This window comes from Somniosus microcephalus, chromosome 13 (genome assembly GCF_052327205.1).
Source record: "Somniosus microcephalus isolate GS21.2 chromosome 13, FLI_Smic_1.0, whole genome shotgun sequence".
In the NCBI taxonomy this organism is placed as follows: Eukaryota; Metazoa; Chordata; class Chondrichthyes; order Squaliformes; family Somniosidae; genus Somniosus; species Somniosus microcephalus.
The window spans coordinates 189,602,751-189,618,986 of record NC_140999.1 but is presented as its reverse complement, the minus strand read 5'-3'; the positions used below and the strand labels follow the sequence as shown (position 1 = coordinate 189,618,986).

Sequence of the window (16,236 nt, the reverse complement as noted above, 5' to 3'; positions counted from 1 at the left end):
TTGATGCTAAAGCTTGGAAAAGGGATGTACTGGCACAACTGTTGCAAAAATTTAACCCACATGACATCTACAACTGAGATGAAACTGGTCTGCTTGGCGAGGATTTGGAATTGCACGCTAACCTTGAAGGGCTATTGTGCAGCTGGGTAGAGAAAGTCCTAGTAAGACATCAAGTGCGTTTTTTTGTTGCAAGCATGGATATTACTGTACTAAGTGCATTTACTATCACATGAACAGTGCGTCATAATTGTGAAGATTATAACTTACCAGTTTTGCACAAGGAAATCCACAATGTGCAGGGAAGTGTGATCAGCAAGCTGTACAGCGAGATGAAGAGCAGTCTCTCCTGGCTCCTGTAAATCAGACGCAGATACACACAGGAAACATGTTTAAAATAAGCTGGGAGTGCAGCCAATATCAACACAATTATTAATTATTTTTATTTCTTTTAATATTTTTTCTTTCACCAAATATAGAAGTTTTGGTGAATTATCATGCTCATCAAGGTGAAGAATATTAGCTCTGGAAAATAGAACACTTTCTGATTTAGGGCACCCAGTATCAGTACTTTCAGATAGCTGCAAAGTAAAATTCCTTCTGCTTCTTCTATTTCCCACACCAGCTTTATTGTGACTTCTTTGGGTGAGATTGCCAAGTTATGGGTAGTTGTGAGTCCATGTCCACTGGGAACTGGTTGAAACTTGCCAGTGTCCAAGCTCGTGATACTTAGCACCTGGTAACCACGAGAAATAAAAGGGCCTTTATTTTGACGGTATAACCTGGATCCTGGAGTGACATAATGTAACACACAATTACACTGACTTCCATCACAGAGAGGAGCCACAGAAATTATTCAGACAGAAAAAGCTGTTTTTTAAAATAATCTATAGTATAAATCCATTGTATATAAAACACTGAGGGTGCCTTGCTGCATTTTTGGAGGTGTTGAACCAAGGGGGGGGGGGGGGGAGGAGAGTGTTTTAACAGGCAAGAACGGGTGGATTGAGGTCGGGTGCATAGTTAAATTTGGAGAAAAATGAAGCGCGGCCGCAGCACGGCTCCAACACGCCAACTTTCGGATTTAATGGAGGTACTTTTGGCTGTGTGCGAGTAACCTGCTCGTCTGAGTTTGTGAGATCATTAGCACAGGCGGATGACTCCATTTAAGCTGATAAGTACATGCAAATGAGGGCATTTTAACATGAATTTAGCTTTCCTTTGGATTTAACACCTCCAGCATGAGTTTCCCCAGAGCTCGGGAAACCCTGCAGCTGAAGGGAGGTAAGAAGGGCAGATAAATGACTTTCCAACACTGCTTGTGGGCCAGGAGGAGCAGGAGTGCTCTTGGACCCTCAAGCAAATCTGCTTCCCTCCCTGCGATCGGCCTCCCTCCCACCATGATCCAATCTCCTGCCCGACATCCACGATCTCCGCCACCCCCCCCGCCTCCTATCTACCCCACAACCTTCCATCCACGATCGCCCCACCGACCTTCCATCCACAATCACCCCACCGACATTCGATCCATGATCTCCCTCCCAACCTTCCATCCACGATCTTCCCCCCTATTCTTCCATCCACGATCTCCACTCCGTCCAACCCATGATTTCCCCCTTCCTCCTCTCAGCTCTCCGGCTGTGGCATACCACCGCAGGCCTTCCTGCCCGACAGCTAGCCAGCCTCTGGCTGGCTGCTGGCTGGGAAACGGAGAAATAAAATTTAAATGAGGTTCTGCCATTAAATTTGCCAGGGCCTCCGTGTTACCCGCATTTTCGGGCCATTCCAGCCCCCCGCCTCCCTGTAAATATTGGGGCCAAGGCCCCATTTGTCAGTTCAGGAGGACATTAAAGATCCCAGAGCACGATTCAAAGAGCAAGATGTTCTCGGTGACTTGGGCAACATTTTCCTAGCAACCAACACCAAAGAAAAACAAATGAACTGGTCATTCATCTCATTCCTGTTTGTCGATATGCTGTGTGAAAAATTATTGCTGTTTGTCTACATAACAACAGTCACTGCACTACAAAAATAATTCAGTGTGTGAAGCAGTTTGGGAAGCTTCTCCAAAACTTAATTAAGGCATTATACAAATGAAAGTTTATTTTTCCTTCAGTAAACTATTCTAAAATAGTCAGTTTGGCCTGACCAGTGCCATTCTTACCTGGGCAAATGATGGCAGTGATTCACTAAGGTTGGCCTTTTCTGCATAGGCCTGTATCAATGCAAATATATCCTTGTATTTCACAGCAATGTACAAATTATTCAACTTTGACACAGGAGTACCATTGTTCTGTTTCACATATTGACGATCTATGTACTTTGAAACGATGTAATCTTTTCGCATTGTCCTTTAAAATAACAGAGCATCTCGATCAGTATAGATTTTGGTAAAACAATGTCCAAATGAAAGCCTGCTATTTCACAGCTGCCTGGTGTGGATGTGCTCTCTCTGGTGTAAAATAGAGGAATTGTAATTAAAATGAAGCAAAAATGTATGTATCAAGGAATAGAACAATGCTGGTTTGTGCCTGTAAATTCTCTCAGGTGAAGCTCAGATCTTAACTAGGTGGAAGTCGAAACGTGCAAGGCATGCACTAGCCCTAAGAGAGGGAGTGAAACATCAGAGGTTAAACAGACTACGGTCACACCTTAGACTGGTTACAGATCTCCACTGGCAGATATTGGGAGCTTGCTGCCCTCATTGGCCGGTGGAGAAAATGCATGATACTGGAGGCCTAAAGAATGTAACAATTTCAAAATAACAATGACTGACGTGCAACATAAACAAAACGTTTTTATTCCTGCCATACGGTATATTTGTTACACGCATTTGCAACTCCTTTTCTATAAATTAAAGAGGTACGGTTTCTATCCTTTTTATACCAGAAACCTTTTTACTCAAATAAATCAACATCTCCTGATGAACCAGGTCTGTTTGTGGGGTGTTGCTTGTGAAGAATGGCCGACACATTACAACAGTCACTGCACTCAAATTATTTCACAGCTTTAAGTTCCTCGGAGTCCACATCACGGAAGACCTCTCCTGGTCCCTCAATACCTCCTCTCTGGTGAAGAAGGCCCAGCAGCGCCTATATTTCCTAAGGAGGCTGAAGGGATGTAACCTGTCACCCCTGGTCCTCTCTAACTTTTACCGCTGCACAATAGAGAGCATCCTGACAAACTGTATCACAGTATGGTATGGCAGCTGTAGCTACTATGACCGGAAAGCCCTGCAGCGGGTAGTCAAAACTGCCCAACGCATTACCGGCACCCGGCTACCGACCATAGAGAACATCTATCAGAAATGCTGTTTACGGAGGTCACGGTCCATCATGAAAGACCCTACCCACCCCAGCCACAGTCTGTTCGCCCTCCTGCCATCTGGGAGACGCTACAGATGCATTCGCACCCGTACGACCAGATTTAGGAACAGCTCCTTTCCCAGGGCTGTCATCCTACTGAACTCCACAAATAAACTCTAAAGCCTGCACATCTGCCAATGCACTTTATTATGGTTATGTTAATGTGTTACAAGCCAAATGAATGTTGAATGTTTAAATGTCTTAATCTTAATGTACACTCTCGGGAGCCGCAAGCCTACATTTCGTTGTACTGCACTTGTGCACTAACAATGACAATAAAGTTGATTATGATACAAGTTGTAGCTGCCACTCGCCACTCTTTTCCCGCCCGCCACATGCCTAGCAAGTATTTATACTGAGGTTTAAAAAAAAAAAAAAAAAAAAATTTGATATGAAAATATTTTTGTTCAGTTTATTTAAAAACAAAAGCACGAATGAAAATAATTATAATGGACAACTATCTTCTGGTGCAAAGTCAGTTCCTACCACTCCGTGGTGCAGTCCATGTGAAGTTCCACTGTGCATGCCACCTCCGAAACACGTACCAATAAATGAACTGAATTGCAAATTTGATGTGTTTTTACACAGCAGGAAATGGTTTCACATGGAACAGTAAAACATAAGGCAGAGTCTTGTGTATGCAAATACTGCTTAATTTAAAATGATAAATAAAACCATTTGTCACTTGTACTTGCAGATGGAATAATGTGCATTAGCAGTGGCCAAAGTCAGCATACTGCATTCTTCCCCAAAAGTATTCTTGTGCGTTTACTCCTTCCTTGGCTGCTCTGCACAATTTATAGGCTGTACAGATTTGGGCAGGGGAAGAAAGGGGCAAAAACATGCATCATTTGCACACGATACAATTGCAATTGTGCTGTAAATGTGCAGTGTCACAAGGTCAATATGTTGTCCTGGTGTGTTGTAAAGATTCTGAAAGTTAATTAACATATATCAAGCACAATAGATCGATGGGAGTTCCACAAGTGAGATTAGAATTCAGACAGTGGAATTAATTTTCAGTAACAAATTTTAGCTTAAAAACAGGTGAATCATAGGACAAAAATTCTATGCGATAGTTTGACGTGCAAAAATTTCAAATGTCTTTTTGCAACTATATTTGTATGTAGAAATTTTATCTTAAGAACAGATTATTTAAGCCTGTATAACTTGTTTTATTACTTAAATCCATATTCAGGCCCTACGTTGACTGTTGCCATCTCCTTGGAGCCAAGTAATAACCCTCAATCCTTTGTTGCTAATGCAGTATGGATATCAATGGCTCTGGAGAGAACCTTGGCTGTCGTTGGAGAGAATAAGAAGTTGGCAGCCTGTGTGAAGCAGCTATAGTGCAGGCACAAGAATGAACGCTGAGGAAATGTGTTTAGTGATGGCCCAATGGTCTCGTCCAATTAGTGTCAGCAGTTTAAAAAAAATTTCTATTAGTCTAGAATTTCCTGTTTGTTTTTACTCACATGGGACTGTCTGTACTTGGTTTTACTGATAAACTTGGGAGATTAGCTTCCATAAGTTCATTAAATCTGGAATTTCCAACATTCTTTGCCATCTGGAAAACAAATACAAGCATGTAAGATTATCATGGATTAGTTGGTTTTTAGAATACTTATTTTCTATCTTTAGTGATAATGGATTTGTAAAAATTAAATGAAAAAGTCTGCAATCATCAACTGTATGCAATGCTAACCTGAATTATATATGACATACAACCCTTTTGCTTATAATTACAAGTCTGTGAGTAAGCTGTAACCCAAACAGCCTGGGGTGAGAAAGAGGACTGCTATAGTCAAATAGGGAAGCTGTGGGTGGAAGTTTAATATTAGCCAACAGTAAGGATGAGGCATAGAGTGGAGCGAGCTATGGCAACCAAGGTCAGATGTAGCTGCCATTGTGTTAGAATGGCAGCTATGATGTCTGGCAGTGAGTTCAAAACATAGGCTTTTCACTGGACCATTAAGGGCGCAATATCTCTAAAGTGTGGAGACATGGTACAGGATTTTCATTGGGTCGTGGAGGCGGGATTGGAGGCGTGTGGGGGGTTAAAATCCCAAAATCGGGGGTCCCGACACCATCCCGCCCTCATGCCAGTTTCAAAGGGGGCGGGTACCCGCCCCGCACTGGGACCCGCCTCCCCGAGGCGGGAAGGGGATTAGTGCCAATTAACTGCCTGTTAACAGGTAGTTAACAGGCAGTTTTTAGCCTAATCCCTATTTTTAAGGTTGAAGTGTGGGATTCCCGACGGCTCCAAACCACGCCAAGTTAGAGGAGGCGGACCGTCGGGATGAAGGGCTTGGAGGGGTCGAGATGTCCGGTGTTCAGGTGAGTGATGGATGCATGAGTGCAAAGGTAAGTGTGTTTGGTGTGTGTAAAGTGTTTAAAGAAGTTTTACATACCTTTACTTACTTTTACAGCATTCCTTCCTTCAGGTCTCGGGAGTCCCTCATCTCACCGGCACAGAAAGCAGAATGGCTGCGAGCTGTCAAAAATTGCAGCATTCAGCTTTCTGTTCTGGGGAGATCTCTAAATCATCCCGAGAGGAAGGAATTAACTCAGAGTACAGATTGTCAGTGTTTGACAGCTTCAAACAGCTGTGAAACGCTGATATTTCATCTGTCAAAAGGTCTTGACAGATGAAATTTCAATCTGTGACGTCACCTGTTGCTGGGTGGCCCTTAATTGGCCAGCTGAGCCCGCTGGGTGGGCTCAAAGTCAATCAAGTCAAGATCACGTGGGTTGGCTAGAACTTGATGGAGGCGGGACTACAACCCCGAAAGTTGTAGTCCCGCCTCCAACCCGACTCCTCAATGAAAATCCAGCCCATGTTCTTTTGTGTTGCCATTTACTACCCCAGATATGAGTTTCGATGGTCAAAAAAAGATGTAAGGGTGTCATAAGACCAGAACCTGCGTAAGCAAAGGTGCTGTGGACGTGGCATCTTCATGATTGGATTTTGGGGAATTGGGTGTAAATCAGTGATTGGTTCAGTAAGACTCCATAGGTTTTGAATGAGAGTAAGGGTATAAGGGGGTCTGGACAGCCACAAAGGATGGAAGATTTCAGAAAGAGTAGAAGATTTCAGGAAGAATGAAGATTTCAAGAAGAATGAAGGAACTAACCGAGAGACAAAGAGAACAGAGAGACAAGAAACACAGGGTGCAGCCTACTCACAGTTTTGCTTCTATCCAGAGTATAACGGGGTAATGCAAGTCTCAATTATACTCTGTAAACTGCTGTTCGAATACTGTAATGTGTTAAGTCTTGCTTGTGCTGAATAAAGTTTAATCACGATCACCAATACGGGTCAACTTCGAACCATTTGGATCTCTGGGATCTTGCACGCATCACAAACTAATTTTCACAGAATTCCTCAACAATCATGAAGAAATTACCCTTCCATTGTCAGAAAACCAAAAATAACCCACTATTGACTATTCAAGGCTTGACATGAATTTGAGTGTTTGTGGATCCTAATGTGATATAACATTAATAAATACACATCTTTATGTTCATTAAGCTATAATTAAATGTACTGTTGAGCTCACTAAGTTGAGGCATGCTAGCACAATTGAGTGGAAAATATATTCACTCTTTGCACTGTCAGCACTGAGCTCTCGCAGAACAGATAGAACCCTGGTTAGGTGCAGACTAAAGCTCCTCTACATTGTCCCAATTATGTATCTTAACCTCCACTTTCAGAAAACTATCCTCTACTGCACCAGCATTACATTTCTGTTTTCCACATGAACCATTCTTGTAGTCTGGATCAAACTGCCAGCTTTGTGTCAGATGATGAGTAATTTGTGTGTTTTGGATCCTCACTCACCAGAAATTTGGTTGAGCCTGCCTAAACTCATTTCACATAGGAACCCTCATGCCATCAGTCGTGTCTGGGTGAATCAGGGATCCCTGAAGTGAGAGTACATTGTTTATCCCACTGCACCATCTGTCTTACTTTTTGACTATAGGTACTCTGCCAAGTAACTTTAATCTATTTTTTGGGGTTAAAAAAATCAGCATGAAAGTATCTCTGGTTGAGAGATATTAGAAAGCACACTTTTTAGCAATGAACAAAAAGTGAGCACCACTGCTTATATTGGGGCTTGCTAATGAAATAAGCTGCAGCTATCATTTTGGAGAGAATGAAGAAGAATAAAATAACAAAGTAAAATAGAAAATGCAGTCAATTAGCATCTAATTGATAAAGGGTTCCACCGAAAATGTTAACCTATCTTTCCCTTTCAGACTTTGCTGTGCATTTCCTGTTTTTTCAAATTTCAACCAGTTTTCTTTTTATCCCTAATACTGAATACCATTCATGACTTTTAAGGTTAAGACTGTTCTGGGAATACTTTATCATTTAAGGGAAAGGAAAGTGTGGACAAGATTTTTTTAAGGCACATTTATACAGCGCCTCAGTGTCTCAAAGCACTTCACATACCATTATTTAATTACACCAATTCCATCTCCCTCCTCAACCACTGCCATCATGCTGAACTAGACTGTTCGCAATCCTGGTACCCTATTCGGCCGTCAGCTTCTCCCCTCCATCAAAAAAACCTCCAACTTCCACCTCTGTAACATTACCTGCCTTCACCCTTAGCTCAGCCCATTTTCTGCTAAAACCCTCAGCCATGCCTTTGTCACCTCTAAACTCATGCTATCATGTCAGTGTCCCATTCTCCACCGTCTGTAAGCTTCAACTCATCCAAAACCTTACTGCCTGTATCCTATCCCACACCAAATCCCATTCATCCATCAGCCTTGATCTACACTGGCTTCTGTTCCCCCAATGCCTAGAATTTAAAATTCTCATCTTCGTGCTTAAATCCCTTCATGGCCTTTCCACTTCCTATCTCTGTAACCTCCTTCAGCCCTACAATCCCCTCAAAACTCTCCATTCATCTGACTCTGCATCTTCTTCCCTCCCTTCACCCCGTCTTAAACAACCTAGACCTCATGATTTGGAATTCCACCCCCCACGCCCCCGGACACCCCTCTGCCTCTCCAGCTCTCTGTCCTCCTTTAAGGTCTTTAAAACCCATCTCTTCGACCCAGATTTTGGTAGCCCTCCTAATATCTCCTTCTTTAGCTCAGCATTCATTTATCTGATTAGGAGTTTTTTCTACATTAACGGCACTATAAAAATGCAAGTTGTTATTATTGTGTTTTAAGATCAGAAGAACAAGAAAACGGCATTTAGCTTATCCATTTCACTCGCTCATCTGTTTTAAGGCTTTAAAAAAAAAAATCTTTCAAGCAACTCCCAAGTGAACTTTTAAAAAATCTGAACACAGAGTTTTTTGCTATGCCCCCATTTCCCCATGGATTTTCTCCTCTTTATTCAGGTCTTCCCGTATCATCGCTCATTTGCAGCCAAAGGAGCAAGAAAATTAACTGCTTTCACATCTTTTTTAATCGTACATTTGAAACCAGCTGCTTGGAGGTATGCCAGTATGGGCCGGTGTGACTCTGCCGTCAGATTTCCCCCGTGGGGAATCGTGCAGTTTCTGCTCTGCACCAATGGGCCGTATATTCCGATCCCTACGGGTGGGTACGCGCTGTGTACACACCCATAGGGACATCATAAATGCCGGTTTCAGGCATGCACAACGCATGCGCTGAAAACCGGCATTTCCGATCTGTGAAGAATGCTCGATAGATCGGACGCCTGCCTTGGAGAAGGGCCTCTGCGGGGGGAGAGTTCTGCTTTCTGGAGACCCTCCGCCCGCAGAAAACCCTTAGAATTCTTACGCCTGGTAAAAGCAGGTGTAAGGCCTGCTTTTACCAGGATAAGAGTTGAAAAAAGTAAAAAAAACAATTTTTTCAGTCATTTATCATTTAAAAGGTAAGTTTATTTTTAGCCCTGTAAAAAACTTTAAATATTTTTTTCAAAAAATTTAATTTTTGTTTATTTAATTTATTGTAATTTTAAAAAGGAGATGGTTTTTTAAAAAATGTATTTAAAGTTTTACTATGTTTTTTCATTGCTCTCCATTCATATATTTGACAGGTCTATCTGTCAAAAGGGTATGAAGGGAGATTCCCTTCTTCTATTGGCTGGCTTGGCGCATGTGATCCCAGGGACACTGCGAAACGCATGCGCCTCTGGGATACGTGGGTCATGCACACTTGGAGTTTGGAGAGGCCCAGGACTGGAAGCGTAGGCGCCCCGAGAGCCCTCGGGTAAGTTCGTAGATTTTTCCAGATCGGAGGCCTCCGATCGGAAAATACGGCCCAATGTGTCAGCTTGGCTCTAGGTCAGAATGTTATCGATTCAAGCCCCACACTAAAAACATGAATACATGACACTACAATCCAGTACTGAGGAAGTACTGCATTATCGGACTTACTGTCCTTTGGCAAAGCCATTGGGGGGAATTTTAACCCCCAAAATGGGTCGGTTTGGTTCGGATGGGAGGTTAAAAAGCTAAAAACTGAAACAGGAACCCAACCCGCCCACGTCCGGTTTTAACGGAGGCTGGGCGAGGGGCAGGTGACCAATCTGCTCTCAGGAAGCGGGTTGGTCATTTAAATATTTTAATGAGGCTGCGTGCCTTCATTTTAACAGTGATTCTATTTTTAATCACAGTCGACTGGTTTTCCCTGGCCTCGGGAAACCCGGCAGGTGAAAGGAGGTGAGAAGGGCTGAATCCATGAGGTAAGTGGCTTTACTGCAATGCTTGTGGGCCAGGAGGAGCAGGAGTGTTTCCTCCAGTCCCAACAAGCTTACCAGTACAGCCCCCCATACGATCTGTCTGCTTCCACTCCCCCCCAGCGATTGGATCCCCCCGACCACCATCTACTCCTCCCGATTACCATCTGCAGCCACCCCCGACATCCACCCATCCCCTACAATTTCTCCCACCCCCGACTAGGCCTACCAGCTCTTAGCTCGGCTGTGACTTTGTGCTGCAGGATTTCCCACCCAACAGGCAGCTAGCCTGTCAATCAGGCTGGCTGTGATGGGAAACCTACAGAAAAAATTTAAAGACGGTTTGGAAACCCGTACTTCCAGATTTCCCGTTCCTAACTCCAACCTTCCACACCAAACGTGCCCCGAAGATAAGATTGTGGCCATTAAAACTAGGTTCCACTTGTCTGTTCAGGTAGATGTTAAATATCCAATTACACTATCTGAAAAAAAAGCAAGAAGTCCTCCCAGCATCCTGGCCAACATTGCTCCCTCTATCTAACAGCAGCAAAAATACAGGTTAACCCTGGCTGTCTGTGTGCCATTGCTGGCGTAGAATGACTAACATTTGCCTATAGGACAGCTACTGCACTTCAAATACAATTCACTGCATGAAGTGCTTTGAGACATTGCAATAATGTGATAGGATGTTCCATAAATACAAGTAGTTCTTATTTTTTTTTCCTCTTGATGGGCTGGATTTTACCAACCTCGGCGGGTCCGTGTCGGGTGACGTCGGTGGTGGGACCCGGCCTCACTGCTGGCTCCAGCCCACTGTGTAGAATGATTTTCCCCTGATTGGGCTTGTTAAGAACGCCCAGCGCATTTCCCGGCCAACTGAAGGAAGCGGGCTCATGACGTCATTTGATGATGCGTCATTAGCCGGTTTCCTTAAAAGGGACCATGCGCAAGTTTATTTTGACAATTGTGCCATCAGCGTTCTACAGCACTGAGGTGCTGCAAACACTGACAAGCACTGCAGAGGTGCAGGGCTGCACCCTAGCTCTCCCATGACTCCCTCCATATGCTGATGGAGGGAGTCACAGCACGCAGGGAGGTTCTCTTCCCTTCCGATGGGTGGAAGAAACCTCCCCAGGAGACCAACGCAGCCTGGTTGCACAGTGCACAGGAGGACACAAGCAGGGATGTCGTCAGGCGGACTAGGCTGCAGTGGCGCAAACCTTTCAATGATCTCAGTAGATCACGAAACGTTACTGCAAAGCCACACTCAACCTCATCCTAAATAACAACAGGAAATGCTGGAAAAACTCAGCAGGTCAGGCAACATCTGTGGAGAGAAATTTGAGTTGACGTTTCGGGTTGGACCCTTCTTCAAAACTGGAAAGAAAAGAAACTGGATCGGAGGCAGGGCTGCGATCGGACAAAAGAATAAAAGAAACAAAAGAAGTAAAAGAGATTAGAAGCTAGACGAGATGGTGATAGGCTGGGATTAGGTGTAAAGTGTACTGGCGAAAGATAGCTGCCAGGTGTGAGAGAGAAACAAAAGGAAAGGGGGGGGGGGGAAGGAGTGGAACAATTACAAGAGAAAACCTCATCCTGCTGTGCCACTCTTCACATCCCCATCACTCTTCCTTCCCTACCCTACTCCTGCACATCCTTACTCACACCAACTTACCTTGCACCTCCACCCATCCCTCTCTACATTATCACATCCCCATCTCACTAGCCACCCCTCACACTCTCACTCATCCTAGTCCAATCATACCAACTAACAACACACAAGGGTAGGCACTGTACGTTTAAGCCAATGTTCATATGAAGTTTCTGTTAACGTGCTGTCAAACATTGAAATCTTTATTTTCAACACTTTCCATTCTTGGGCAGATTTGTGTGCACCATTGGAAGTGGCTTAGTGAGTTGCAGTGTATGGTGAGACACAACGGTGCCCCACGCAATGCTGATGAGTGTGAAAGGAATGGCTTGGGCATTGTAGGGATGCTTTATGGTGTTGGTGTGGGGTGGTGCCAACCTGGCGCATCATGTGGCAGCCAGGGTGCACAGCGTCAAGTGAAGTAAATCTGGCCACGGTGAGGCCATCCCTGGCCTCCTGGGCAGCAATGTGATCGGGTGCTGATGCCCTCTGTCCTGTACAGCATCCAGTGATTGTGGAGAAGGTTGGTGTTGTTGTTGGTGCTGCTGGTGTGCCTGGTGTTCGGGCTGAATGTGGTAGGATTCTGAGGAGACCAGTCATCAGCTGAAACAATGGCAAGTGACCTCCCACCTCAGCTTCACTGACAAGGTCTAGGCACAGTGGGAAACCGGTAGGCGACCTGCCAAAATCAAAAAACTGGGGAAAAAAGTATTGTTAAGTGGCTGTAAACAAGCCACTAATAATTTCAATTGCCTCCCCCGCCACTGCGTGTCGAGTCTGCTCAGTGCTGGCAGAACCCGACATTTGGGAAAGGCGCGTGGCGGCGGGTTGCCAGCAGGGTCTTGACTCGTGGTCAAAAAAAAACTTCACCACCTGACCCGCCACCGATTGTGCCCGCTGACACCCCCGCCAAAAAAAATTACCCCCAATGTCACTGTGTGTGCAATCATGTAGCTCAGCTTGTGTCCTGCTATTCTGTAACACAACACATTGGAGCACACATGTTAAACAGAAATCTCTACCTCAAATTTAATTAATTTTGCAGAATACTGTGAACCAAAGAATCATACTGGAAAATCATTTGGCAAGAAAGGATAAAATTCGCAGAATGTTTGGATTTGACTTGCCCTTGAAGCCCTTTGAGGATAGGAGGATCATTGGCATGGGAAACAACCTGAAAATCTAGCATATTTCTCTCAAATATCCTGGGAAGGGGGAAAAATCTAAATATTACAGGTCAATTTACATCAAAATGAAGGAACATGGAATATTTCTTGGTTCACAGTAGTCTGTAAAAATATGGAAAAACTAGTCCTGTTATGTTTGGATGAAGTGCAGAAATATTACACTGCTCAAAGGGTTCAGCCATTTGTCAAGGACTGACTGCATTCCATTTAGCAACAAACAGCATTTTGTTTACTGAACCACCAATGCATGTACATTTATATTTGACCTGATAACATTTAGGATTATGCGGGGTGTTAAAATTTAAAAAATGTGAACCTGACCTGCCTCCAATGCAGCCACTTCAGGTTTTAACGGAGGCAGGCGACTAAAATGCTCTCCAGAGGAGGGTCGCTAATTTAATTATTTTAATAAGTTTTAGTGCTACACCCAGCCCCCTAAGCAAACCAGTCAACCTCCACGCAATCGGACCCCCCTTGCGATCTATCCGACTCCTGACCCATCTACCCACGATGTCCCACCTGACAGATTTTCCCGGGCCCCCCCCAATGTACCACCTAACTGATCTCTCTGCACCCCCCCCCCACAACCCCGGACCGATCTCTCTGCCCCCTCCCGATGTCCCACCTGACTCACAATCTCTCCCTCCCTCCACTCCGCTCCGCTCCCCGGCTGCGGCCTGGTGCTGCAGGCCATCCCACCCGACAGCCAGCTAGTCCCTCAATCTGGCTCACTGCGGCCGGGGAATGGAGTGCAAAAATTTAAATCAGGGCCTGCTGTTAAATTCAGATGGACCTTTGGGAAATGCGTGCTTCCAGGTTGTCCGCTATACCACCACACCTTCCCTGCAAACATCGGGGTCATGGGGGCTGTTCAATAGAATGCTTTTTCGTTTCAACAACAAATATTTCCAAAAAATGACATTAAAATCACTGAATTAAAACTAGAAAGAATCTCACCAAGAGTTCAGAGGTTCCAAGCTTGTCTAATGAGAGGGATTGTATCCGGGAGTAATGCACACCCATCTCCCGGTGAATTCCAGAACATTCTATACATATCAGGATTCCGAGATTGGTAGAAAGCCAAGTTGGACCTGCAGAAATACGATTAGTAGATACTAAGTATTCCTTACTGCTTTGAAATGCTCACCATGACACAACAAAACTCAAAATGATAAAATATGAATCCCAGTGTGCTGTGCAGGAGAGGGGGACACCGTGTATTCACGTCAGCAATGCCCTAAAACAGTTAGCACTGAGGAAGGAAAAAAGAAAACTCAATTTATTTTTTATTTCCAGCTACTGTATTCAGTCTTATTGAATCCTGTTAGTTGTAAGTTCCTATTATGGAACTCATTTTGCTCAGATTATATACTTCTCTGTAAAACCAATTCTCGGCTTGAATTGGAACAATTTATTTTGTTTTCTTCCAAGCATACCGAAGCTTGGATAACTTTTTCTGCTTCTCCCAGATAAATGCATTGGCAAGTGTTGTGACTGAAAATATATGAAGCTATGTTAGGGAACGTACTGCATTGGTGACTGGATAGAGCAGTGGGTTAGAACAATTGGCCTTGAAAGTGCATGGACCTTCAGGGCACATTCTCATGAACTCTTGGAGAAGTGAACGAGAAGGCCCAAGAAATAGGCCAGGACCTGATTGTGCCTACACAGCATGGTGCCAGGGGAACGAGCGCAGGTGTTAGGGATGGTGGAAAAGTGAACCAGGGTGTCACAGAGGGAACAGTCTGTTTGGAAAGCAGAGAGAGGATGATGTGTTTGATGGTGGAATCCCCCACCTCCTCAGCTATTTGCATGTTCTCTGTGTCTCGTAAATATCTTTAATTTCTCTCATTATGCCTCCTATTATCGCATGTTAATATCACTTCTGCCATTTAACCTTTTACTATTTTGCACTTATGCACTTTATAAGTCATTCTATTTCTTCTCGTGTGTGTCTTTCCCTTGCCCCTTCCTTTTGTTCTGTCCCTTTTAAAATGTTGCTTATCTGTAATATCTTCCAGGTCTGATGAAGAGTCCACACCTGAAGCATCAACTTGTCTGTTCTCTCCAATAGATGCTGCCTAGTCAGCTGAGCGTTTCCAGCATTTTCTGTTTTTGGTTCAGTTCTTTGCTTTTTAACTCTTTTCCTTTAGTTTGCTTGGGACCCACTTTGTGTAGTGTGTTGGGACATTTCACTGCATTAAAAGGTGCTATAAATGGCCTGATAATCTACATCGTAGGGTACTTAAGGAAGTGGCCCTAGAAATAGTAGATGCATTGCTGGTCATCTTCCAAAATTCTATAGACTCTGGAACAGTTCCCATGGATTGGAGGGTAGCTAATGTAACCCCACTATTCAAAAAAGGTGGTAGAGAGAAAACGGGGAATTATAGATCAGTAAGCCTGACATCAGTTGTGGGGAAAATGCTAGAGTCCATTATAAAAGATGTAATAGCAGAGCACTTGGAAAAGAGTGACAGGATCAGACAAAGTCAACATGGATTTGCTTGACTAATCTATTGGAATTTTTTGAGGATGTAACTGGTAGAATAGATAAGGGATAGCCAGTGGATGTGGTGTATTTGGACTTTCAGAAGGCTTTCGATAAGGCCCTGCATAAGAGATTAGCGTGTAAAGTTAAAGCACATGGGATTGGGGGTAAGGTACTGTGGTAAACCACTGTTTGTATTCCTGTTTGTATTCCACTGTGTACATGCCTGGACATGCCTCGGCTGACTCCTCCCACAGGTCCTAGTATAAAGGTGACTGCTCCCCAGCCCCTTGTATCCTGGACCGGTCGACCACGCGAGGCAGACCTCCATTCTATTGTTAATAAAAGCCTTTAGTTACTCTTCTAACTCTCAGTCTTTTATGAGTAATTGATAGCGCATCAATTTTATTAACAACATTTTTATAATGGAGAAGATCCTCACACCAGCATGCCTGGACTTAGATCATCGGGAGGCGGACTCATCCACCAAGTTTACTCACTGGCTTAAGTGTTTCGAAAAATTCCTGACCGCCTCCGAAGCAATCAAATCGGACGAGGACAAACTGGATGTCCTGACCTCCAAAGTGAACCACCGAGTGTACTCGGTCATCCAAGACGCGACCTCGTACGCGGACGCTATCAAGCTCCTCAAGGACCAGTACACGCGCCCAGTGAACGAAGTGTACGCCAGGCACCTCCTGGGGAGTCGTAAACAACAACCTGGGGAATCGACCGTGGAATACCTTCAGGCACTGTCTGTGCTTGGCCGGGCCTGTGGTTGTAAGGATGTAAAGGCCGCCGTGTACACAGAGGAACTTATCCGGGACGCTTTTGTAGCGGGCCACAGATCCAATTACACCCGACAGCGACTGTTG

At 44.3% G+C, this 16,236-nt stretch overlaps 1 protein-coding gene across 1 annotated transcript in view; it reads right to left on the bottom strand.

The window, feature by feature from the left end:
• LOC147108901 (arf-GAP with SH3 domain, ANK repeat and PH domain-containing protein 1-like) overlaps window positions 1–16,236 on the bottom strand; it is a 207,945-nt gene that overhangs the window by 53,851 nt on the left and 137,858 nt on the right. Inside the window, exons 15-18 of the mRNA XM_086005851.1 lie at window positions 13,828–13,961; window positions 4,838–4,929; window positions 2,162–2,348; window positions 268–353 (exon numbers count right to left, since the gene is read on the bottom strand). Of these exons, the coding sequence (XP_085861977.1) occupies window positions 268–353; window positions 2,162–2,348; window positions 4,838–4,929; window positions 13,828–13,961 (499 nt within the window). The remainder of the gene's footprint in view (window positions 1–267; window positions 354–2,161; window positions 2,349–4,837; window positions 4,930–13,827; window positions 13,962–16,236) is intronic.